Source organism: Fusarium sambucinum, chromosome IV (assembly GCF_050947815.1).
Source record: "Fusarium sambucinum isolate potato_lamoka chromosome IV, whole genome shotgun sequence".
Lineage (NCBI taxonomy): Eukaryota > Fungi > Ascomycota > Sordariomycetes > Hypocreales > Nectriaceae > Fusarium > Fusarium sambucinum.
In genome coordinates, this window is record NC_139291.1 from 7,566,193 (window position 1) to 7,588,865 (window position 22,673).

The 22,673-nt window shown below is 48.6% G+C and overlaps 8 protein-coding genes across 8 annotated transcripts; 1 reads left to right on the top strand and 7 right to left on the bottom strand.

The window, feature by feature from the left end:
* Positions 1-42: 42 nt before the first annotated feature.
* FSST1_002441 (ADP-ribosylation factor family-domain-containing protein) lies at positions 43-837 on the bottom strand (the record flags this gene model as incomplete). Its single annotated transcript, XM_083228432.1, has 6 exons — positions 43-174; positions 228-308; positions 358-503; positions 551-567; positions 618-728; positions 779-837. 6 exons carry the CDS (start codon positions 835-837, stop codon positions 43-45), a joined length of 546 nt encoding a protein of 181 aa, XP_083092623.1.
* Positions 838-1,229: 392 nt separating this feature from the next.
* On the bottom strand, positions 1,230-2,999 carry FSST1_002442 (uncharacterized protein; the record flags this gene model as incomplete). Its single annotated transcript, XM_083228433.1, has 1 exon — positions 1,230-2,999. The coding sequence occupies one exon, from the start codon at positions 2,997-2,999 to the stop codon at positions 1,230-1,232; it is 1,770 nt and encodes a 589-aa protein (XP_083092624.1).
* Positions 3,000-3,980: 981 nt separating this feature from the next.
* FSST1_002443 (uncharacterized protein) lies at positions 3,981-5,753 on the bottom strand (the record flags this gene model as incomplete). The annotated part of the gene is made up of 1 exon (XM_083228434.1): positions 3,981-5,753. One exon carries the CDS (start codon positions 5,751-5,753, stop codon positions 3,981-3,983), a length of 1,773 nt encoding a protein of 590 aa, XP_083092625.1.
* A 757-nt stretch (positions 5,754-6,510) lies between these two features.
* FSST1_002444 (kinase-like domain-containing protein) lies at positions 6,511-8,856 on the bottom strand (the record flags this gene model as incomplete). The annotated part of the gene is made up of 6 exons (XM_083228435.1): positions 6,511-6,726; positions 6,773-6,860; positions 6,910-7,372; positions 7,421-7,768; positions 7,816-7,897; positions 7,951-8,856. The coding sequence occupies 6 exons, from the start codon at positions 8,854-8,856 to the stop codon at positions 6,511-6,513; spliced, it is 2,103 nt and encodes a 700-aa protein (XP_083092626.1).
* A 4,846-nt stretch (positions 8,857-13,702) lies between these two features.
* On the bottom strand, positions 13,703-14,894 carry FSST1_002445 (Tricarboxylate/iron carrier; the record flags this gene model as incomplete). The annotated part of the gene is made up of 3 exons (XM_083228436.1): positions 13,703-14,526; positions 14,589-14,722; positions 14,791-14,894. The coding sequence occupies 3 exons, from the start codon at positions 14,892-14,894 to the stop codon at positions 13,703-13,705; spliced, it is 1,062 nt and encodes a 353-aa protein (XP_083092627.1).
* Positions 14,895-16,096: 1,202 nt separating this feature from the next.
* FSST1_002446 (tRNase Z) lies at positions 16,097-18,610 on the bottom strand (the record flags this gene model as incomplete). Its single annotated transcript, XM_083228437.1, has 1 exon — positions 16,097-18,610. The coding sequence occupies one exon, from the start codon at positions 18,608-18,610 to the stop codon at positions 16,097-16,099; it is 2,514 nt and encodes an 837-aa protein (XP_083092628.1).
* Positions 18,611-19,705: 1,095 nt separating this feature from the next.
* FSST1_002447 (flavin reductase family protein) lies at positions 19,706-20,566 on the top strand (the record flags this gene model as incomplete). The annotated part of the gene is made up of 1 exon (XM_083228438.1): positions 19,706-20,566. The coding sequence occupies one exon, from the start codon at positions 19,706-19,708 to the stop codon at positions 20,564-20,566; it is 861 nt and encodes a 286-aa protein (XP_083092629.1).
* A 306-nt stretch (positions 20,567-20,872) lies between these two features.
* Positions 20,873-22,641, bottom strand: FSST1_002448 (3',5'-cyclic-nucleotide phosphodiesterase PDE1; the record flags this gene model as incomplete). The annotated part of the gene is made up of 2 exons (XM_083228440.1): positions 20,873-22,339; positions 22,600-22,641. The coding sequence occupies 2 exons, from the start codon at positions 22,639-22,641 to the stop codon at positions 20,873-20,875; spliced, it is 1,509 nt and encodes a 502-aa protein (XP_083092630.1).
* Positions 22,642-22,673: the final 32 nt, after the last annotated feature.

The following is a 22,673-nucleotide window of genomic DNA, read 5'->3' on the forward strand; positions in this document are numbered from 1 at the left end:
TTGAGGGCAAGGGATTGTAGAGTTTAGTTCAACATTGTCTGTTCAATAAAGGAATAGGCGTTTCTTCGCTTCCTCCACCACCCATGATAGTCCCTCCTTGAGATTACTTCCAGTCATTGCGCTACAAGGGAGAATCTTCCACCGATGGGTTCGTATCGATTCCAGTTGCAGTTCCTGAAATCCACAGTGTCAGCTTGTTGTTCTGTTGTTCTTGTTCTGAAACCTACCGAGAGAATCTCTGCTTCCGTCATGCATCCCTCAACATCTGTCTTGTTCGCAAATACGAGCAAGCTTGCCCCTGCAAGACGCTGTACCACTTGTCAGTAACTATCCGCCCGGTGTGGAATGGTGTCGCACCTCTTCCAAAAGTAGCCCTTGAAGCTCGTCTCTGCAGTCTTGAATGCGTAGACGGTCTGTTGCGTCGACAACCCATATCAGCGCATCCGTCTTTTCGAAATAGTTTCTCCAGTACGATCGCAGCGTCTTCTGACCGCCCACGTCCCCTAAGAAGTCAGCACACATGGATTTTCTAAAGGTCTAGGAAACACACATATGTTGAGCTTGTACCTATGAGTTGTTAGCAGCGGTTCGGTATCAGAAACGGAACGTCTGCATACCCTTCGTAATCAATAGTCTTGATAATGAAACCCAGGGTTGGGCTGACAGTATTGACGTCTTCTCCCATAACCTGCTTCACAATCGTCGTCTTTCCTGCATTATCAAGTCCACTATGACAGATCAATCGCATATCCTATTTTGGTATAGATGACATTCTCACAGCATCAGGATTCGCATCTCCTTGTCCTTGAGTCGCGCTTTTCGTAGAATCGACAGCATTTTGATGGCGCGATATGTTTAAAGGTGTTTGTAGGGAAGAAAATGATTCGGTCTTCACTTTTCGCTACTTTTTGTCACAAATTCCAGTCTGATAGGTTTCTGTCACATCGGTGTACTATTAATGTCGTTGAAATCAAATGCCTGCGACTTTCGCAATCCACGTGATTGGTGCTCATTTGAACATCCCCTTCTGCTTCACAAAGTCCAAGGCCACAATGTCAACTCGTATTTCAGGTATACTAAACAAGATAATTACTTGCCCGTATTATCGCATACACTTGCGCATTCCATTGACTAATCCCAGATTCGAAAACACAACCCAAAACAAACCAGTGAGCAAAGTACCATGACAAGTAAAGGCTCTTCAACCATTCACACATTCCTCAACACCATCACATATCATCCGGAAGTTCGTCAATCTCGACTGTTGTGCGGACTTCCAGTTCCCACACATTTAAGTTCTTCCAAACACCTGGCTGATTTCCATGTTTGACAGCGTCTGTGAACTTGGCCACGAGCTCGAAATCAAACTTGTTCAAAAGACGCTGAATTTTCTCAACCTCGGGATCATGCTTTCCAACAGAAAAAAACTCGACATAGACTTTGTTGTACTTTCGGAGGTTGTGTGCAGATACATACTCGTAAATCTGCCGAGATTCCGCGCAATCCCAGGTATAGTCAACTTCGCTGCGGTGATAGATATGCACGCATGACAAGATCTTGTCGAGGAGGGCCGTGCCAACAAGTTTCTTGCGGTGTTGCGGATGGACAATCACGGTAATGTTGCCCGAGAAGCGAGAACCGCGAAAAGTGCTGTCCAGAAAACCCTGATGGACATCGTTGATGACAGCAAACCCGAGAACGGTTGGCTTCGATGTTCCGCGGGACTGCTTAAATTTGAGGAATTCCTGATATTCTTCTTCATCGGCCTTGGACCAGTTGCTACGGTCGGGAATTTTTGCTGGTGCAGGGATGGCAACAATGAATGGTCGATGCTTTTGGAGGCATGCGGTGTGAAGAGTTCGAATCAGATTGCTGTCAATCTTGGGAACATACACTTGGGAGTTCTGTCCCTGCTCGCGTTCCAAGTTGATAATGTCTGCAATGGCCTGGAAGTCTTGAACCTCTGCCGGTCGGAGGGTGCAGGCAGCATCAGGGACCTTGTCCTCTTCAAAAGTCATATTCGCATACTTTTCTTCTTGTTCTCTCTGTACAACCTCTTTCTTCACCTGCTCTCGGCGAACGATCTCTCTCGCAATGCGCTCCTCCGAGCTGAGTTGCATTCGGCGCCAGTCAAGATTCGCCTGGCTATCCTTTTGCAGTTTGATGTATCGAACTGGATCAATAAGCTCGCCAGTCGCAGGGTCAATATCGCAATCGTCGATGCGAGAGTCTCGGTTCTCAGTCAAGGGGATTATAGGGTAATCCTTATGACCACAATTCCAATTCTGAATGGCTATTGCTGAGAAGATTTTAGCGTTGGGGTCGACTTTGTCAACATGATCCTGGTTTGTCCTGCCTAGACCCCATGCCTCTTCGGCAGTGAGTGGCTGATTCTCCTTATCATTAGTCGATACAGGGCAATGACTTAGGGCCAGAGAGGCATTGCTGAAGGAGGGTCGTCGAATCAATCCTGACGTAGATCCAAGAGCTTCGATGACATGAAGTGGTGCTGGCAAAGGTGCACCCTGCACATCAGTTGACACACTTGAAGGCGCCATTGACTTTGGAGAGTTCCAAGTGCCTCTGGAGCTCTTTTCAAAATCGTCTTCCTCTTGAGAGCCCACTGTTACTGATGGGTGTTGAGAAGGTCGCTCTTCTGCCTTGAGAAGTGCTTGCGAATGATGAGGAGGTGCCGTCTCAACAGGTCCTTGTTCCTGAGGTACACGAACTAACTCCAGGCTTATTTGCTGATGCGGAGTATCGGTTGTTTTCGAAGGTGCTCGCTGATGAGGAAGGAAATCCATAGATTGTCCGGATGCTTGCCGAACTTTGTCGAGTCGACTTTTCACAACATCACTGGGGAATAGCTGTTGGCGAGCTGTAGTATTTTCACCGAGAGCTTCCCTGATTCCCTTGACTCGCATGAGTGACTTGGTGAGGTTAGGCGAGGGAGTGTTCTCCTTCGCAGCACCGCTCGAGCTGCCGCGGGCCCACGACATGATCCCGTGAAGAGCACTGTATTACGTTAGGGCATGAAAAATAGGGGAGGTCTCAAAACTCAAAGACGAACCTGCGGATGGGCCGTGTTGACGAGTTACACTCCCTGTAGACGGGAACTGGCAGAACAAGTAGATGATAACGGGATCAGGCAGATGAGAGGAAAGGCAAAGAAAACAACACTTCCCTGTGCACAACAGAGAAGAAAGCAAACGTGCTTAGCTTGTTGTGTGAATGTGGAAGGGTATGCACAGGTTTGGTGTTGAGGAATTATTTACTGTGCGAGTCACAGATAGAGCGAAGGCTCGCTTGTCGGTTGCCGTGTGAATTATCAGGCAGTTAACAAAAGCTTCACGTTGTGGGCAGTGAATCATGCAGCCTTGAGATGCCGAAAGGGAAAGAAAGGGGTAGAATTAATAGCTCTTGCCTGCTCCTGCCACCTGTCAGGCAACGGCAGCATTTCTATACCCAAGTTGACTGAGTCTTCTTTTTGCAAAAACGTATATAGCAAAGTCTTCCTATATAATGAATATCATAAGAAGCAATATGAGAGAGGCATACAGCTTTACTGAACTTGACAAGGTCATATTATCTCTACTGTTTCACTTCCAGGGCACACTGTTCAGTCACTTCTCTTTCCATCTAGATGCAAAGTATCCCCACTCACAAGAAGTAAAGGAAGGCCGTCATTAGTGGTCTAATATATTAATCACGGGCGAATGCATATCTAGGTCATAGGTAAGGTCGGATACGCAGCTCGGACCATTTTGATTGTTCGCCTTTTCAGAGGCAGGCTACTTACTCATTACGGAGCTGCAAGATAAAACAAAGAACGAAAGTAATAAAGTAAATTTAAGTGACAAAGGAAATTGTTTTGCAAGTTCTGCTGTGTCCTATCCAATGTGTTCCCAGGGTATATCCAACTAAACAATGTTGCGGTCTAAATAAACCCAAACTCCATGTATCCAAGGAACACCCATCCACTACTCTTCGTCTTCGTACTCCCGGATCAAACGCTGTCTATCCTTCTGCAACTCGTCCCAGATGTTCTTGTCTCGCTGGTCACGAGTCTGTCGGTGTGACTGTTCCATTAAAGCTCTGCTTTGTCCGCCGTTCGAAGAATTGTGAGAGTCTCGCAATCGGCTCTTCGGGGGAACGGGCGGCGGCACCACATTTTGCTGAGAACGTCGAAAGCCGGGATGATCAGAGTATACGCTTGAAGCTGCAGCAACCGAGGTTGTATCTGCGTCCCGTTGAGTTTGTGCTTGTGTTGATGGTGTGTCACGGATTTCAGACCCCGGACTGAGACCCCATTTTTGACAAAACTCGAGATGTGCTCGGTTATCAGCAAAAGTGGTAAGAAGAGACTCGCTGTCGCTCCCCGTGTTTGGCGCGGCAGTGTGCCGGCGTGTAGATCCGCCTGCAATCGTAGACTGTGGGGGAGAGAACACTGAGACATCCTCCCAGATTAATTCCGCAGCATCGTCACCAGAATTACTGTGAGGCGGTGTGGGCACTACATGCTTTCTGGCCAAGTTGAGCGGTGCCGGAATAGCACTCGAATTGCTGAAAGTAGAGGCTGTGTCGCTTTCGTACTTTGACTCGACATCTCTCCACTGCCGGTCGCCCATCGGCACTTGCATTGCATCTTGTGCATAGTCATGAACGGCAGGGTGCATATCATTCTCGAAAATCTCCCGCCGCTTGGCTTTTGTCAAACCTTGCCTCTGCATCTGACAGTCCAAGTAGATCGACGCTTGGTAGGTTTCGTCGTTGTCCATCCATTGTTGCTCGTCGTCATCAAAATGACTACTATGGCGTGGGGATCTGCTGTCGTAACTGTCCTCTGTGGTGTAGCTCTGCCGGGAGTCTCGTCCTTGGGGACTGTGGACATCTACTTGGCATGCTTCCAATTCTCGAGGACGACTTGGCCTTGGCGGTACTCCTGTTTGGCGAGAATGCTGGCGGCGCTCCCTCTTCCAAGCGTCGATAACCGCATCCAGTTTGTCAAGTTCCTCGCTGATTTTGACACTATCTGTCATAGTGGCTCTGCGAACTTCAGCGTTGAAGTGCGAAATCCAGGACTCCACCACTCGAAGCAATCTGGGCATGGGACGGCGTTGGTCAACATGACGTTCGCGTCGTCCGATCATGGAAGCTCGTAGGTAGGCCAGCGCGTGAGGTCTGCCTCCGATAGCCGCCATGATACAGGCCTCGCATTTGCTCCGGACTTTATTCTGGGTTGGCGAAACGCGTTCATAACCAAAGGCGGCGTTGAACGCATCTCGGCTCATCCAGAGTCCAGTCATGGCGTCGATGCGGTCGAGCCAATGGGTAAGAAGAATAGGGAGAGTGTTGCGTCGACGCCATTCACGATAGCGGTGAATACGTACAGTACACTCAGCCGTGATGAGGCCCATCAAACGTCGGATCAGTTTGGGATCGAGGTCGCGATGGAAATCACAAAGGCAAGCTGTTGGTCTTCCATCGTTTACATGTCTGGGCGCGAGGCTCATGTTCTCCAATCCGGATGACAAACGTTTCCAAATGTTCTTCGAGCGACGGTTGGACTTGTCAAGTCTGGCTACGCCGTCATATTGTGACTGTAGCCACTTTTGGTCCGGCATGCCTACGTTGACGCCTGGGTCCATCCATAGCAGTCTAGTGAGTTGGTCGAGCTGAGGACGTGAAATGCGACTAAGCGGAGTGTCGTCAAACTCCTCTTCGGGGTTTTGGGTTGTACGATTGTGTGCCATGATGGAAAATGTAATACGAAAATAATAAAAATGAAATGCTTGTTTAATTGCGCTTTTTGTCGATGCAGCAAATAAAGTTCGTCTTCAGGTGTTGAAGGTTTGTATGAATACCTCCTCCGCTAGCTACCACCTTGAATTATATATCCGCTTGATGAGTGAACAGTCAATCGAAGCCCATCAGTTGAACAATTGTTCAGCCTTTGTGAAAGACGTCGCTTTGTCGGTACCTCTTAGCTATTAGCAGAGAACAGAACACTTTGTGATGTTCCACACCTACCTATGGCACGTCGAAAACACACCCGACATGGCCCAGGTGTGAAATAACAGCTCAAAGACATCACATGTAGGATATTGTGAATGAATGGGCGAATCCGTCAGTCGTTGATCGTGGTGACGCATGGTTCTCGTGGAACATGTCCGATTTTATTTGTTCTGACAAAGGGAACAACAAATAGTATGCTCGTTTGCATATTGCTTGGGCCAAGATAGGCCCATCAACGCCTCTTGTGAAATGCACATTCCTCCAGTCATAGCGTTGCGTAAGGTGACAACCGCCAGTGATAACTCCCAATATAAACAGAAAAGGTAACGAGAAAACGGTGGCTGTGATACTAGAATACAAGATCAAAATTGGTTTGGCGTCACACAGTCAATGCTATCCGCGCGTCGATACCTATCCCTTCATTGCAACGCCATGGAAATCCAGAACTCCTTGATCATGCTCATATGTCGTTAGTGGGGTATCAGACGTATGTCATCAACTTCGGACATATGAATTCCGTTGCTCCAGCCGTATCCTCTCCTGGCGGATCTTAGCAGCCTCGGTGCCATCATCGGGCTGGGCCATTTCTTTCAGCCAAGGATGTTGCAAAGCCTGCTTCGCGGTGATGCGGTGAGCAGGGTCATACACGAAGATTCTCTTAAGCAGATCAACAAAGTTCTTGAGGAAAGTGTTATTTCCAGGAATGATGTGCTGTTGTCTGTTAGCTTGATTCGTATGAAGAGCAAAAGATACTTACATCAAGGTGCTTCATGGCCTTGACAAACCGACGGGAGCCACGGGTTGTTTCGTTTGCAGGATAATCCAGCTTGAGGCGTTTGAAGTATCTGGCAAATGTAAGCAAGTATACGGAAGTCCGAAGTGAGAGATACTTACTTGGCAGCAGAATTGCCGCCACTTCGAGTCGACATCTTGTTTACAGCTTGGACAAGATGAGTATCAATCCGTGATCCAACTACCGCCTCCATCATTGCCAAGTGTTCAAGATTGTCATGTGTCTGGAACAGAGCATCGCCCGTAAAGAACTCAACCAGGATGCATCCTATGCTCCAGATATCGCAGGGGAATGACCATCCCAGACCCAGGATAATCTCTGGGGCTCGGTAGTGGCGTGTAGAGACCACTGAGGAGTGGTACTCGTCTTGGAAGGTGGCAGAGCCAAAATCGATCAACCGGATTTCGGTATCGAGTAGCACACGGCGTTGTGTGGCTTGGCGGTTAACAGTGGTAGAAGAAGAAGGGATCTTGCGATTGTAGGTAAACGTTTGATAGGCGTGATCGCAGAGCAAGATGTTCTCAGGCTTCAGATCTGTGTGGATTAAATTGAGATCGTGCAAAACTGGAAAAGGTCAGTACGGTCACTAAAACTCGTCATCACAATACTCACAGGCAACGCTGGTAAAGAGTTGTCGCGCGAAACTCTGAATCTGACTGTTGGGGAATGGAACAAAACCATTACCCTTGAGAAAGTCAAAAACACTTTGGTCCAGCAAGTCCATAACGATACAGATGTGGCCGCGGTAATCAAAACAGTCTCGCAGATGGATGCATCGGTTACGGTTCTCCTCGTCATTTCGTTTGAGGGTCTCAAGAACGCGAAGTTCAATTCTCGAGGCATCTCTGTATTTCTGGACTGATCGAATGATCTTGACGGCGACGGCCTTGTTGCGTTTGCGGTCGCGGGCTTCAACAACTTTGCCAAAGGTTCCTTGGCCCAGAAGGCGGACGATTTGGTCTATCAAATATTAGACAGGAAAGAGAGGGGACGTAACTACAACTTACATTTATCCGTGAGTTCGGCTTCAGGGATAACAATGTAATGACCATCGTCGTCATCAACCTTGACGTTCTTGTTGTAATGTCGCTGTCGAATTGTGTCAGTACCTTCAATTTGATTAATGTGGAGTAAAAACTCACGTCATGGATGACCTGAACATTGACCTCTCCAGCCTTCTTGGGAGGGTAGGGTGGAGGCTTGTATGTGAACATATCTCCGAGGCCATCGACGTCGCGACGTTTGGCCTCGTTAGCTACCTGCTGGCGGGTGCGCTTTCGCTTAAGGGGCACCGCAGCCTCCTCATATTGACCATTGGAGGAGAGTGAAGTTGGGGCAGTGGTATTCACCCCAGAATTGGTGCGGTCACTGCTCGAATTAGACGAGCCAGCAGGTGTTGTAATCTGCGCCGGGGTGTTGTTTTTTGATTCGAGGTATTTGATATGATAACCCGAACCCTGTACAGTGCCGGTCTCTTCGTTCTGTCTCCTCTTCTTGGCCGCCTGGCGGTTCGTAGTGTCGTTGGGCGCGACAACAGTGCTGTTTGTAATTTTTCGACTGGTATTCGCTTCAGGCTCAGGCGTATCATCAATGACTATGATTTCCTTGGGAAGCCCATTTCTGTAAAAAGTATTCCAATCGGGTTCGCGGGAGCGGCGACGCTTTCTCGAAGGCTCCGCGTGAGAAGCAGGAGCAGTCTCAGGCATGGTTGCAGTTGAATAACCCGCGTCGTGTCGCGGGCTAGGTTCCTGGGCGTGATGTGCAGAACGAGAGGCTGACGAGTGCGTCAGGCCTATGCCATTCGATGCCGTGGAAGAGTATGCCAAAGGTGAGAGTTGGTACGGAGGAGGCAGAATGGCACTGTGAGAAGGCGAGACAGCTGAAGAAACCGGAGGAGGTAGAATATTCTGATTCGAAGCAGCCGAGCGATAGTTAGCGCTGGGGTTTGGATACGGCTGATGATGCGAATGCGTGTGGCCGTATGATTGCGGATAATGGTGAGGGTGATAATGTGGAAGCGTGGCCGTGGCCGTTGTAGGTGTTGACATGATGATGGGGAAGAAGCCGAAAGCCGTCCAGGGCTCCAATACGGAGGACTCAGGTATCGATCACGAAAAACAAAATTGAGGTATATGCGAACGAGCCGTGACGGGATTCAACGGCACAGGAGACCGTGTAAATCGTCGAGTCGATTCGTACGTAAAGGTTTTGTCCAGGCTCATGTAGCAAGAGTGCGTCGTAAAAGGAAAAGAGGAGGAGAAACGATGAGTGAAGAGAGGCGAGATAGAACGGGGAAGGGGACCCGGGGGCGTCCCTTCCAGGTTAGTGGTTTTGGCTTGGTGTACGATGGTTATGGTGGTGACGGGAGGTGGAGGTGCGCCCGGGAGAATTGGATGAGAGGCAGTTTTAGAGAGTGGGAAGACGGACTGGGCTGGACTGGGCTGTGATGAGATGATGGATAACCACCCAGTGAAAGTTCAGCGGTATTAGAGTGTGTTTAGGGGGATGCCTCAGTGGGTTGACACCTGAAAAGACACTGTGGGCGGGTCCTGTCGTGACCAGTGGAGTGCAAGTTTTGTGCGGAAGCCCAGGGCTGTGTCGGCCTCGCTCAATCTTGCTTTTTGTCTCTCAGCTAGGTATCAACTGATTGTGGGGATAAAGGAAGAGGCAAGGGCAAAAACAAGAAGGAAAATGAGCATCGGTTGAGTGGAGTGACCTCAATCACAAATCTGCCCCAAGCTCGGTTGAAGGCGTCACGGGCATGTCTTGGAAAAAGGCGTTGGTCGTAGGTTACTGGGTGGCCGGGGAGTGCTGGGACAGACTAGAAAGTATCCATTTGGGGGTGACGTTGATTCAGATACAACATTCGCTTCTGAGTGAGTACATTCTACAAGGCGGTGACGTCTAATGATAGCAGGTATATCGAGCGGCATCCTTCAACAGGTCCCATTTGGGTGCGGATTTGTCATTTGTCACCCAGGTTGGTTTTGTCCTTCGGGTTACGATTTCGGGCTCAAGACAAGGTGGAATTCGTGGAATTTACAGGTACTTGTTTGGTGTGGCAGCGTTACGATCCGGCATACATTAGATGGGAAGGAGGGTGATCAATTAAGGGTACCTTGGTTGGCACTATTACTGTAAGAGTATCGACAAAACCAGGGTCCATGAAGGGTCGTTTTGGGGAAAATGGCCGGGTGAGCGAGGCGAGGCAAAGATAGCACATTCAGAGTGATTGACTGTAGAAAACTAACATTTAAGTTTATAGAGCAGGCACAACTATAAAATCCAACCGATTCCATGAAAAGGTGAGTAAGATCAAGGAGGTAGACAATCATGTAGGGATATCCCATATTGATATCAATCCTCTCAACGCAAGGTTTTTGAGCTGCAATATCGCTAGATGGTCCTAGGCTGTCTTACTTTTGAAAAGGTCGTTGGAAGGGCGGGCATGGACCAACTTGTGACGTGCCCAAATAGACGCATATTACAGTGCACAGTACCCACCGCATTCGTAGTATAGAAAGATTAATAGAGAAAATACTCACCAACAGATCTCGAACAAGAGACAAATGGTTTGGATTTCGGTACATTAATCAATACCAGAAAACTGTTTCATATCTAGTCAGTCTTACTCTCTGGAGTATGCCTTGTTTCTGCCAATTCCAAGGCTCTTATCGTGTCATGATGGTAGGAGAGGATGACCTGAAAGGAGGGCCACTACTGGGCAGCAGAAAAAATGGCCTCCTAAGTCTTGGGGTATAAAAATAAGTAGTCTAAGAACTATAGCCCAAGGGGGCATAAAGTGACCTATTAATTTCATCTCTTATGCTTCCTGCGGTCAATTTTTCTGACACCCTGAGGGCCTGTTTCGTGATTGATGCCGCAGGTACAAAGACAATGCTGACCCGCAGGTACACTCTTTGAATCATTTGTTTGTTTTAGTTCAGTTCTGTATGCCATGGTACCTCACAGGTTTCATGATGGGAGTACCTTCCGCTCACTCCTCTTCTTTTAGACTGCTCTGCCCCAACCAAAAGAAAAAGAAAACACAATACGCCTTGACCCTCGCTCATTGCTTTATCTTCACATGCATCCCAGAACTGACATTGCTCTTCGTTTGAGTTGAACTCAGTTCTCCAATTTAAAAGAGCTTGTAAAGAATTACACGGTGGATTAAAATGTTACTCTCGCTACCTATGCTTGATATACGTCATGAGGCCCATTCACGGACAGGAACGCCATGGTGCTGTACCTAAGCTGAACACGACCCTACAAAAACACAAATCCACAGACTTACCGATCTCGAATTAGAACGTGAACAAACTTTACCCTGTCCTTTTCGTCCATTTGGAATTTTCTATCATGCTGTCAACGGACTTTTTACATTGCGGTTAAGTCAGGAACGCATTGCAAAATATACTTCGGCTCGCCCGTTGGTACCTCTCCACGGCTTGAAAGAAAGTTCGACTTTCATCATCTGGGCGAGTCTAGCTGGGCACTGTATCTACCACATTTCGCCCCGGGGCAGGGTGACGCCGGTAGTGGACCTTAGCCAACCCTCGACGATTTGGCGGCCCCGTGCCTTGTCGTCTTGAAGTGTTGAGTCTACTAATACAAGGTTTGTTCGTTCACGCTCTGCATATCAGATGGGCCAAATCGACGCGTACAGATAGCAACACTAACTATCAAGAGGACACGGTTCCCTGCTCAGTTTGTCTTGTGTTCATGACGATTACGGAAAAAATCCATCAAGCCGTCAGCCGTCGCTCTTCTGAGACCCCAGACAACAATAAACCCCACATTTGCAGAGACGGTACCAGTCTGTCTCGAATGGATCCGGATTTGCGACCGTCGTTCCAGAGCTTCTCTGCACCCTCCAGTAACCAGTCAGTGGGCGGTCGTCTGGACTTCTACCGATCCATTCGTTCGGGCTGACTGAGAGGCTCCGTCACCTCACGATCCTCATCCGACATTATTCGTCGCAGCATTACCCTACAGCCAAACATAAGCTTCTGTGTTGAGTGATGTTGAGTGATGCAACACAACCAAAACTTATTTAACCAAATCAAATGTAGCTATTGGTGCGAACAATCCTCCATTGTTGGAAAAGCTTGGTCATCTTTGTTATCGTTGCAAGTGGAACATGAAGCTTGGTCGCCGTTATTCAAACAAACACTGCACGCATATTCGCCCATTTATTTACCACTTAACGCATATGCCCATGTCCCACACTGCGATGGATGCCTACATCCGTGTCATTGACCCCAGGTCCCTTCATTTTGATCAATGAGCTCGTTCAATTCTGGAGCTTCAGATGGGTCTTTGAACTCATCATTTCTCCTCCTTCGGGACCGGTCGTTATCACCAGATGTTCAATGTGAGAACTGTCAATTCTTGAGCACCAGATAGACTAGGCGTCTGCATTTAGAACAGTAAAGATCGGTGACAGCCAGTGGGGGGTACTCCTGGTTCTCTGTGCGCCACGGCCAACTGACCTGTCAGTTCATGATTCCCTATTGGCTGCCCTGGCTTTATATTCCTCACTTGTTGGCGCTCAGTCGTCCCTGGAGTCGGTGCTTCTCCCGTGCACTTAACGATTCATCTAGCCGGATATTTGATCGCAAGACTTATCGTTTACAGCTGTCATGCCGTGCAATTCATAGTTTCACTATGATGAACCGATACGCTATATGCTTGAAAAATTCTTTAGGCAAACCCGAGATTGGTGCAGGACTTGTTTCATTCTTGAGTTCGTATAGCACAACTCGCTGTTGATCCTGTTTAGCTTCAGAATGTCCAAACAGTCTCAACAGTGGCCCCTTCTACGCAATCCAAGAGGATTGACAAGTCCATACGTGCCCCACTTCGGAATCGTCACCAAACGCGACGTCTATGACCTTCTTTCGACAGACTTGACTGGGTCATATCCCGTCATTTTGTGAAGATCTTCTGTATACAAATGTAACATTCATTCGTTTGCACGATAACAACCAGTACAGAGAAGCTTCTGGATAATTATCCCATCTTCCATTTGTTCCAAGTCACAGTCCTGCCATTTACCTGGCTTCATTCCTTCAATCGGCGACAACACGTCGGCTTAGCACTTAGTCGAGGCTAGGCTTGTCGATCGGTGGCGAAGCTCCTGACTACGTCTCGTGTACGAATGGAAGAACGCTGTGACTTGGTGATTCCAACGGTTTGAATTACCAAATTGTATCGCGTTGCCCAGTATCTCGAATTTGGCGTCAATGTTAACGCCATGTGAATGGATTGCCGCATTTCGATTACGAGTCTTGTTGTCTTGTCTTTGGCTATCTGTTGTATACTCGCATGATTCTTACGGCGATAAATTTCTAGACAAAGAGGCTGAGTCTCGGGAATCTCCCAGTCGAATGTTTCTATTGGTATGCTTATTGTGACCGGCTAGCTTCCCTCCGCGAGACATTCTATTCTCATCACCAATGTGGTCAAGATCCGGGTCGAGGCAAAAGTCGACCATGAACAGGTCAACATGTGTTATAAGTCCATTATATAACTACTGATGATACAAGCAAGTCTAGCTCTATCGATCAACTGAGCCATCTACGAGTTGAAGCAACCTTTTCTCTCGCATTGCGGTATACTTCTGATACGCAAAAAGTCTTTATCTATCCTGTAAACGCCGTCCCTATGGGAACCATCTTTTGATGCCGTCAAAATAACGAGGGAGTATCTTTTGCTCTCGTATCTCTTTTGAGAGTGGCTAGCATACCCTGGGCTTGTTTACCAAGCAGACTCAGGTTGTCGCAAGTCATGGGCGAAACCATCAACTTGTCAACGGCTGGGGTGATACATATTTCACTTTCCCGATTACCAAGCTCAGCTCAGCTCAGGTGTTTAAGGTCGAGTGATCTTTTACAGGCCACGGTTGAAAACAACCTTGCCATCCTTGCCTCCCTTGCCATGGAATTCAGGCTCAAGTGATTCGGCGCTGACCTCCTGGTACTGGGGGAAAACAGCCAAAGCAAAAGGAAGGACAGCAAAGGATGTGGCGGCGATAAGACCCAGGTTGATACCAAGGGGAATTCCCTTGATCAGTGCTGGTCGTGCACGAACCCACTCCTTCTCCATGAGGTTCTTGTACCAGGCCTGCTTACTCTCGATATAGTACAGAATCATTGGGGGGAGGACCATGATGGGAGATGCAGTGAAGACTCGGCTAGCAGCGGTTTGGTATACAGCACGCTGAGCAGCAGATTGAGATTTGCCCAGCGAAGGAACATCTCGCTCTGACTTGCCTTCAGCGACGAGCTTCTTCTTGTCGTCCTCTGAAAGGACAGGTCGAACATCGATACCCTTGACAATCTCGTCGCGGCGCATGAGGTAAGTGTTGAGACCGGCAGCCGTAGCGACGGCCGCGAAGGGAATGAGTCTACCAAGGATGGCCCGGGTGGAAGGTGTGACGTTGAGTCTAGGAACAACAGCGTTGAGACCGAGAGCGACAGAGCAAGAAGCTCCGACAGCTGATAGGTAAGACTTGACCAAGACAGAAGTCGACATGGGAGACGACTTGTTACTGTTGGCGGTGTTGAATGCGACGTTGAGAGACTGGTTAAAGACTTGCCATCCCACAATGCCAACCGTTCCCATGCCGGGCTGGAGCATACCGGCGGTAACGACGAGATTGGTGAAGACATAGCAGGACATTCGGAAGGGGAAGAGGATGGGTTCGCCGGTATCTGTTACACGGTGTCTCGTCAGCTGTGTTACGATCGCACATGTCTGCCAGGACCATATATACCAGGGTGCAGTGTAGAGTCGACCACCTTCTTCGCATGCCACAATGCTGGCGACATGTGCTCGACTTTGCCGGTCTTGTAATCCGTCACCAACTTCTTGGCCGCCTCGAGTCCGGTCTTGCCCGCGAGAAGGGTCCTGGAGATTGCGCCAGCTCGGTCAGCTCATGATACTTGGACTGCATCAGAACCATCAACTATACTTACGAGGGGTCTGTGATGCCCATGGTATGGCGCACCCGTCCCATATATGTCCCAAGATCATGCTGGGAAGCAGGGAGTTCCCGCGAACCAGGGAGCGAGGCCGACATGTTCTGCGTATCTTATCGTTTATAGATTTCGACGGAGAGTCTGTCGGGGTCGAGATAACGGAGGGGAGTTGCTCGCGAACAAGAGGATAATCAACGAACGTGAGACGAAGATGGCGACAAAGACCCAGAAGATGAAGAAGCGAGCTTCCCCGAAGTAAATTAAACAAAGGCAACTAATTGACCTCTAGAGGGGGATCTTGTGGACTAGAAATGCCCGAATGACCACCAATGTGGGACAAAAAAATCCATGGAGGGCGCTCTGAATAAACGCGACGATAAGCTAACGTAGCCGCTCTCGAGGCCCGCTTTCGGAGTCGGTAGCTGGATCACTTTACGTACATGCAGACCCCGGCCCGGCCTACGGACGCGGATCGTGGGGTTGCATATTATGGCATGGTACAAGTATAATCGGGAGTGATTCCGATGATGTGTGAAAAATAACTATTTTATTCAGCAACTATTGCCGCAGCGTGTCTAGTTGGGCAAAGGAAACAATGCAGAGCAATCTCAAAATGATAACTAACGTTATTAAACTTTAGGGCTCACTTATACCGGGCCAGCCCCCGTACAGTACCTGAACAAGATGATATCAGAGACCAAAGATGGTTAAGCAATATATCCACGAGCCGCGATTGGCGGGAGTTTTCACACCTAGAGTTTTGTTCACACTGCAAAAAAAGAGAAACCTGCAAAAATATAATATTCCAGCTGATTGTCGACCACGCCAGGATTCGAACCTGGAATCTCTAGAGGATACGGGTGCTGGAGAACCGAAATCTAGCGCCTTAGCCATTAGGCCACGCGGCCGGAATCTTAAAGTTTGATAAAGTTTGAGGGCGGTATCGGTGTCCATGTTGCTGGAACTACCGACTCAAGGCGTTGGATTGGAAAAGTTGAACTTGTTTTTATTTGCTTGGAGTTGATTGTAATTCTAGAGTTTACAAGGTATTAATTGAACAAGTTGAGTTGAGTTGTGTGGTGGTGGGATCGTAGGGCTGGTGAATCAGACAGTCACAATGGAGGGTTCATGATGTTGACTTTCCGAGAGAACTTTACAATTTAAACGACTAATCTGTTGCTCAAGGACTCGATAGATTCACACTAGACAAGCATCATAACTTCCAATAAGGGGTAATAATCGTCAAATCGTAGTAGTACATTCTATCCTGGTCTGCTATTCTTACAAACCCCCAGCATCTATTTTAATCCTCATGTGCCAGTAGCTTAGCAATAACAGGCTGGAAAGCAGCCGCCTTCTTGAAATCACCCAGCTTGACGCTCATGTGGTCATACGCCATGAGCACATTACCGCCCTTGAACCGCTCGTCCTCCTTTATCGAGTCAGACTTGACGTACCGTTGCGAGAAATGCGTCAGCAGCGTCTTCCTCGCCTTCATCTCTTGCGCAATATCCAGAGCCTCGCCCATGGTGGAATGCATCTTCTTCTTAGCGTGAGATATCATGTCGTCGTCAAAAGTGCACTCGTGCACGAGGAGATGGGCTCCTTTGCATGCACGGGCAAAGTCCATCGAGGGACGACAATCACCTGAGTAGGCAATGCGTAAGCCAGATGTGAGCTCCAGCTCTGTGCCCATCGCGAGCCAGCAGTGAGGAACTTTGACACGCGTGATGGCCTTGAGTCCAAAGGTGTCTTCCTTGAGCTCACAACGCCCCTCGGCGCTACCCCCACCATTGCCCTCATCACGATGATGGGGAAAGTGTAGTCGGTGGAAACCAAAGTCTTCGACTTGGGCAACCTCTTCCAGAAGGGCGATGTATTTTCCTACACAAGATATGGCCAATCTTGCATTGCTATCGTTGATAGTGTGTTCGTACCAAGCTTTGAGCAGATTGGGAGTACCAAGGTGGTGATCGGCGTGAAGATGGCTAATCACAATACACTTCAAGTCTCGCAGGATGTTTCCTGTTTCCTCCTCTCCAAAGAGACGTCGAATTTGGCCCAAGGTACCTTCACCAACATCGAGAAGGTAGCTGCCGATGCCAGGTACGCGAATCAGTGTGGATGAAACATTGCGGTACTTGCCCGGTTGCGAAGAACCAGTGCCAAGGGGAATAATCTCGGTATCTCGGTTAGGAATGTCCTTCTCGTCCTCTTCTAGCTTCCGTAGAAACTCGGGGTCCGAGGTTTCTTCTTGAGCCTGCTCCGCTAGCTTAAGAATCTCCTGGTTGACTTCCATGGCTGCATCTAGAAGATTGACAACGGGGGTACCGGTTCCGTCGTTGAATCTTAGGCGGGGCATGAGGGTGATCTTGTTTCCAGTACGGCCATATTCGGCATGTCCACTAGGCAATTCTGCCTTGGAGTAGTTGTTAAAGTTGAGTAGATTGAATCTGTCAGGGTCAATTATGTGCAACTTGGTCTGTAACTGAGCAGGCCCAGCAAGGGAAATCACGTTAGGGCATATGTCTTTGGCGCAGAAGATATGCTTCACCTTACGGCGCTGATCGACAAACTTCTTGATTCTGGCATCTGCTATCAACCCAGGACCCAGGATCCAGTATATAGCAACAACGTCGGTCATCAGTTCGGGATTGGACCATTCTGGTCGCTCAATGAAAGAGTCGATAAGATCGTGTGATTGGATGTCAGCAACGATGAATCCAGGGCCGGGCACTTCCGCACCGACAACCATTTCAGGGGTCACAGTGACACCTGCCTCTGTCTTTATAGTATCACCCGCGATCAACTTCCTGTAATCACCCACGGGTACTTGAAGCTCCTTGGCCCTTTGGGCGTCAAATTTACCTCGGCGAGGAAGACATTTGACTAGATAGCACATGGAGGTTTGGCTGTATATCGTAGGAGGCAACGACCGGTGTAGTACGTTAAGAGAGCCATCGGGTGAAGATTTTGAAGATCTACCAAATACCCATACGATTTCACCCTTGTCCTCAAAGTTTGGGTCACCGGGCCTAGGGCCTTTGTAGACTGCGAGGGAGCCTTTGTGTTGACCCTGGAAGACAAAGACTGTGTCTTCAGGCTTGACGGTCGCCAGTTTCACATGAACAACTGTGCCCATATAACCTACTCTATCGAGTTCACCATTGAACATGAGCTTTTCGACCAAGGTGCCGGCATATTCGGGATCCGAAAGAGATGGGTATTTTTTAAATAGTGGCCCTGAGTCAATATCTGCCTCGACACTGGAATGACGACGCTTCTGTGGGCTACCAGAGCGCTCTCGTTGAATTGGTATCTTCCATACACGAAGTGAATCGTCTTTCCAGTCCGGTTCCAGGCTTTCGATGGTATCGAGGCGGGGGTCCTCTCTGTGTTCATGCGTCTTGACAGTAACTGGTTGCCGTAGAATGACGGAACGGCATGCGGCCAGGATATGGTTCAAGTTTTCGCCACCGTGAATGTGAATAGGATGACTAGAAGATTCCCTGAGAGCTTTCAGACCCTTCTCCTTCCTCTTCAAGTTCTCGGCCGCCTCCTGCTCTCTGCTCGCGTCCAAGACGCCGCCAACTGTAAGGACGTAGCCGAAGAGACCTCCAGTCTGCTGCCACGAGACAGTGCCACTGAGAAATACATGCTCGGTTGATCCTATCCGAACCTTGCGGCTCTGGAAGGCACGCTGAGTGCCTTCTTCAATGCGTCCAAAGACATATGAGCGCTGGTCGGTATGAACAAGAAGACAAGTGCCAGGAGTGTCAACGGTGGGTACAGACACAATCTCTATTGAGGTAGACATTGCAGCTGTAAAATCAATGTTGTATTCGTTGGATATAAAATCTCGATCCAATTTGAGCCTGTATAGACGGGTGCTAGGCGAGAAACACCGCCTGGAAACGAATGGCCCAGTTGAGGAGGGGCAGCTGCGGGATTGAATATATGGTATTGATGGACGGTTAAAGGAAGCAAATAAATGCGGGAGGCGTCGACTGGCCCATGCCTGCATGAGAAAGATTTATAAGAAATGATGCAGAGAGGAAAAAGCGTGATACAAAGATTGCATCAATGGCTTATTTCATGGCTGGTATTTCTTTCCTTTGGCACTGGTTGACTCGATGACTTTTTTTTTTCTACAGCGCGGCATGACTCTTTGCATTTGCCGCGTTAACTGGCTCGCGCTGTCACATGCACAACTTTAATTGGATGGTTATGTAAGCTGGCGGTTACCCTATATTTCAACTCTCAAGAACAGATAGCTTGTAGTCTACAGAGTCAGAGTACTCATTGAGATGAATGCCATTATCAGCACTAACTCCTTATATCAGCGATAGACAGTCGCAATAAAATAAAGCTAAAATAGACATGTCGATGCATGTAAATGAGACTATTCGTCAACAATAAAAATATATGAACCTAGCGATTGGGGAACGTGGGGTAATTCACGGCACTTAAAGTCGGTTTTATCAACATTGACCATAGCTGACTTGCTCGTAAAATATCTCCTATTACCGAGCTGGCAATGGGTCTAGAGATAGCAAGTTTAGGTTTCATTCCTGCAAACCCCTCGGTTAACAGCATCTCAATGACTCGGCCACCATACAATTCGCCGAAACAGCGTCGCTACCTGACTCTGTATCAATGAGGTCACACAAAAGCTGTGGGGAAGACAATCCACCATGCTTTATCACGCATTACAAACAGACTTAGCAACCTTACCAAGCCTGATAGACTACCCGGGGAAACCCCTCTTGCTATTCTCCTTGACCGGGGACCAAAAGAATCTCCATAGTTTTAAACCACTCCCACTCCCATCCCCATGCATAGACTGAACCGCCTCTTCAAACCGCTCACAACTCACTCAACTAAACGACTCTTCAGTACGTCTCGCTTCACAATGGGAGATAATATCAAGCGCAATCCTCACCCGGATTTCAAGAGCGTTGAGTCTTCTCGCCCCGAGTTTGACAACACCTCTAAGTTCCACTTCACCAAGACTGTTGATGCGGACTGGGCTTTCGGTGCGGGTGCCAACAAACTTGGAAAGGATGACGCCGAAAAGAAGCACGTCACTATAGATCCTCACGAGGAGGGCCGTCCTGCGGGCTTCAACTACAAGTTCCTCATCTCAGCCATCGTGCCCCGTCCCATCGCCTTTGTGAGCAGTCAAGCACCTGACGGCACTCACAAGAACCTAGCGCCCTTTAGCTACTTCAACATGATGAACCACGATCCTCCCATGTTCGTCGTTGGCTTCTCATCCAGCCTCGCTGCTGCCAAGGACTCCCTACGCAACGTCGCTGATTCGGGCGAGTGCGTCATCAACATCATCTCCGAGCACTTTATCGAAGCCGCCAACTCATGCAGTGTGAATGCCCCCTACGGAGTCTCTGAGTGGGACATTTCAGGTCTCACACCCTCATATGACTGCGAGACTGTCCAGTGTGCTCGTGTGCGCGAGGCCATCGTTAGCATCGAGTGCAAGCTCGACATGATCAAGGAGTTTGACAGCAAGGCACGACCGGGCAACAAGTCTGGAGTTATGGCTGTTTTCGAGGGCACGCGCTTCTGGGTTCGCGAAGATGCGCTGAATGAGGAGAAGAACTTGGTTGACCCTGCTATCTTGAGGCCGGTTAGCAGATTGGGAGGAATCACGTATGGAAGAGTCACTGAAGCGTTTGAGCTTACTAGAACGGATTACGAAAAGGATGTTGGTGGTGAAGCAGGATTTGAGAAGATCCAAAAAGAGAAGAACTAAGGTAGATATAGACGTATATATTCATCATGAAGAAGACCCCGAATAGAATAACAAGGTCATGATCCCAGCCTGACAATGATGTCTCGTGCAATGCATCTTAACATATTTGATGCAGCTCAACCCATCCCAAGAGCCGCCATCCAAAGTTTTATCATAAACGAAAATTCATAACCGAGTCGTATATAAAGAAAATACAAGCGGTATAATGTAAGCTTGATCACAGCCTACAGATCCCAACCCATAGGACAAAAACCTATATGATCGAATGCAAAAACAAAAATATCCCAACGCCGATAGATGAAATGCTCAAAGATAGAAGCTCTTTCCAGGCTTAGAAATGATAAACTCACATCCAAATTGCGCCTCGCTCTCGTGATCGTTCAATTGCTCCAGTATGATATCTCCAACGTCAGGACCATCGTCTAGTCGGTCCTTGACATGGATGATGACGATTTGAAGACCTTCCAGAGGCCTCTTGATCGTAGGTACTGATGTGACCGAATCAGACGGGTTGAGTGTCAACTCTGCTGTCGGTGTAGCGAGGTGCGGTGTCGGAGGCGTTTCAGGACCTGTGTACACGAAATCTGGCGTTGAAGCCTTGAGCGTCTTGGGAGACACAGGGTCTTCAGATGTGAAGTTGGCAAGCGAAGGATTCCGCCGAGGGCCTTCGTCTGCCGCACTGCCCATGCGCTTGCGCTTCTTGGAATCAGCATTACGCATGCTGCGAACGGTATTCACCTCGGTAGCCAGCACACGCAGCTCTTCCATGACAAATACGGGCTTCAGATGGCCAAATAGGCGGTCGTTGCTCTGCGAATCGTCATAACTGCATTCAATAAAAATAGCCTTCAGATTTCCCGAAGCGATCTTTGGTGCTGCTTCTTGCCAGATTTGTAGGTTCCTCGGACTAAGCGATATGCTGTCGGGTTCAACGTCACCAAAGATGAGCACTTCGCGGTTGGTCATAGGATCTTGAATGAAGTATGCGCTTGAATCGTATACGCACATACGCTCCTGTTCGGGTGGTGGAGGTAAAGACATGGAACCAAAGCTACCCTGCGAGAGCAAGACTGAACTGCGATGCAGGGACCCTGGATAGTAGGAATTTGAGCGAGCTGGTGGACCTTGGGGCATGGATGCGTCATGACTGCTGAAGCGAGTGGATGCACTTGATGTCGATCCCCTATGACTGTGTTTCTCAAGGCAGTGCCCGTGGCTCACACTCCATATCTTGACGAGGAGTCCATCGGCGACTTCGATGTAACCTCTAGTTTCGCCGTCGCCGAGTGAAGGACTACCACCTTCAACCAATCTCATATAAGTGACCAGACCTGCTCCGTTGTTCTCATCACTGAGATTTGGCCATATGACGTTGTTAAAGATGTGATTCTTGAAAGCTTTAATCGTACTAGGCAAAGCTGCCAGTTTCTTCGGTCTTGTGCCTGGGAAGCCAGCTGTGTTGACTACAAACCCTGAGATGTGATCGAGATGAGGATGTGTGATGAGATATGTATCGACAAGAGTTCGGGTAATGTAAGCAGCATTAGCAGCAGGTGAAGAGTATGGAAGCTCAAGGCCTGCAAAGGGACCTGTGGTGAGTGTGAATGGAGGAGTCGGTGGTGGTGATGGTATCGATTCTTCCATGATACGTGTGATGGAAGAGAGATGGACACCAGCATCGACGGCGATGATAGAACCACGATGCCATTTTGCGCCAACAGAGCGAACTAGGAATGCCGTCGTATTTGATTCTTGAGGACCGCCTCCAGAGCCCTGATGATGAGATTAGTGAGAGTTTCGTAATGAGTTGGCTGTACTGTGAGGAGACTGGTCATGATGATAGTGAGAATGGAGGAGAAACGCCACTGGACGAGTCATGGTGCGACGCGTTTCTTCACTTTTCGGATCTGATCCGAGCCGTTTCTCACGTCATGACATGGCCAATGACTTTTTTTGTATAACGATACAAAGTAAACAAACGAGGAGTGGAGAGGCTGGATAGATAAGATGAGAGCAAAGGCTATTAGACGTACCAATACAATTACCTGCAAAGCAGGTTTCGTGTCAGCTCCCATGATTTGATGGGAGTAAAAAGCAGAGAAGGAAG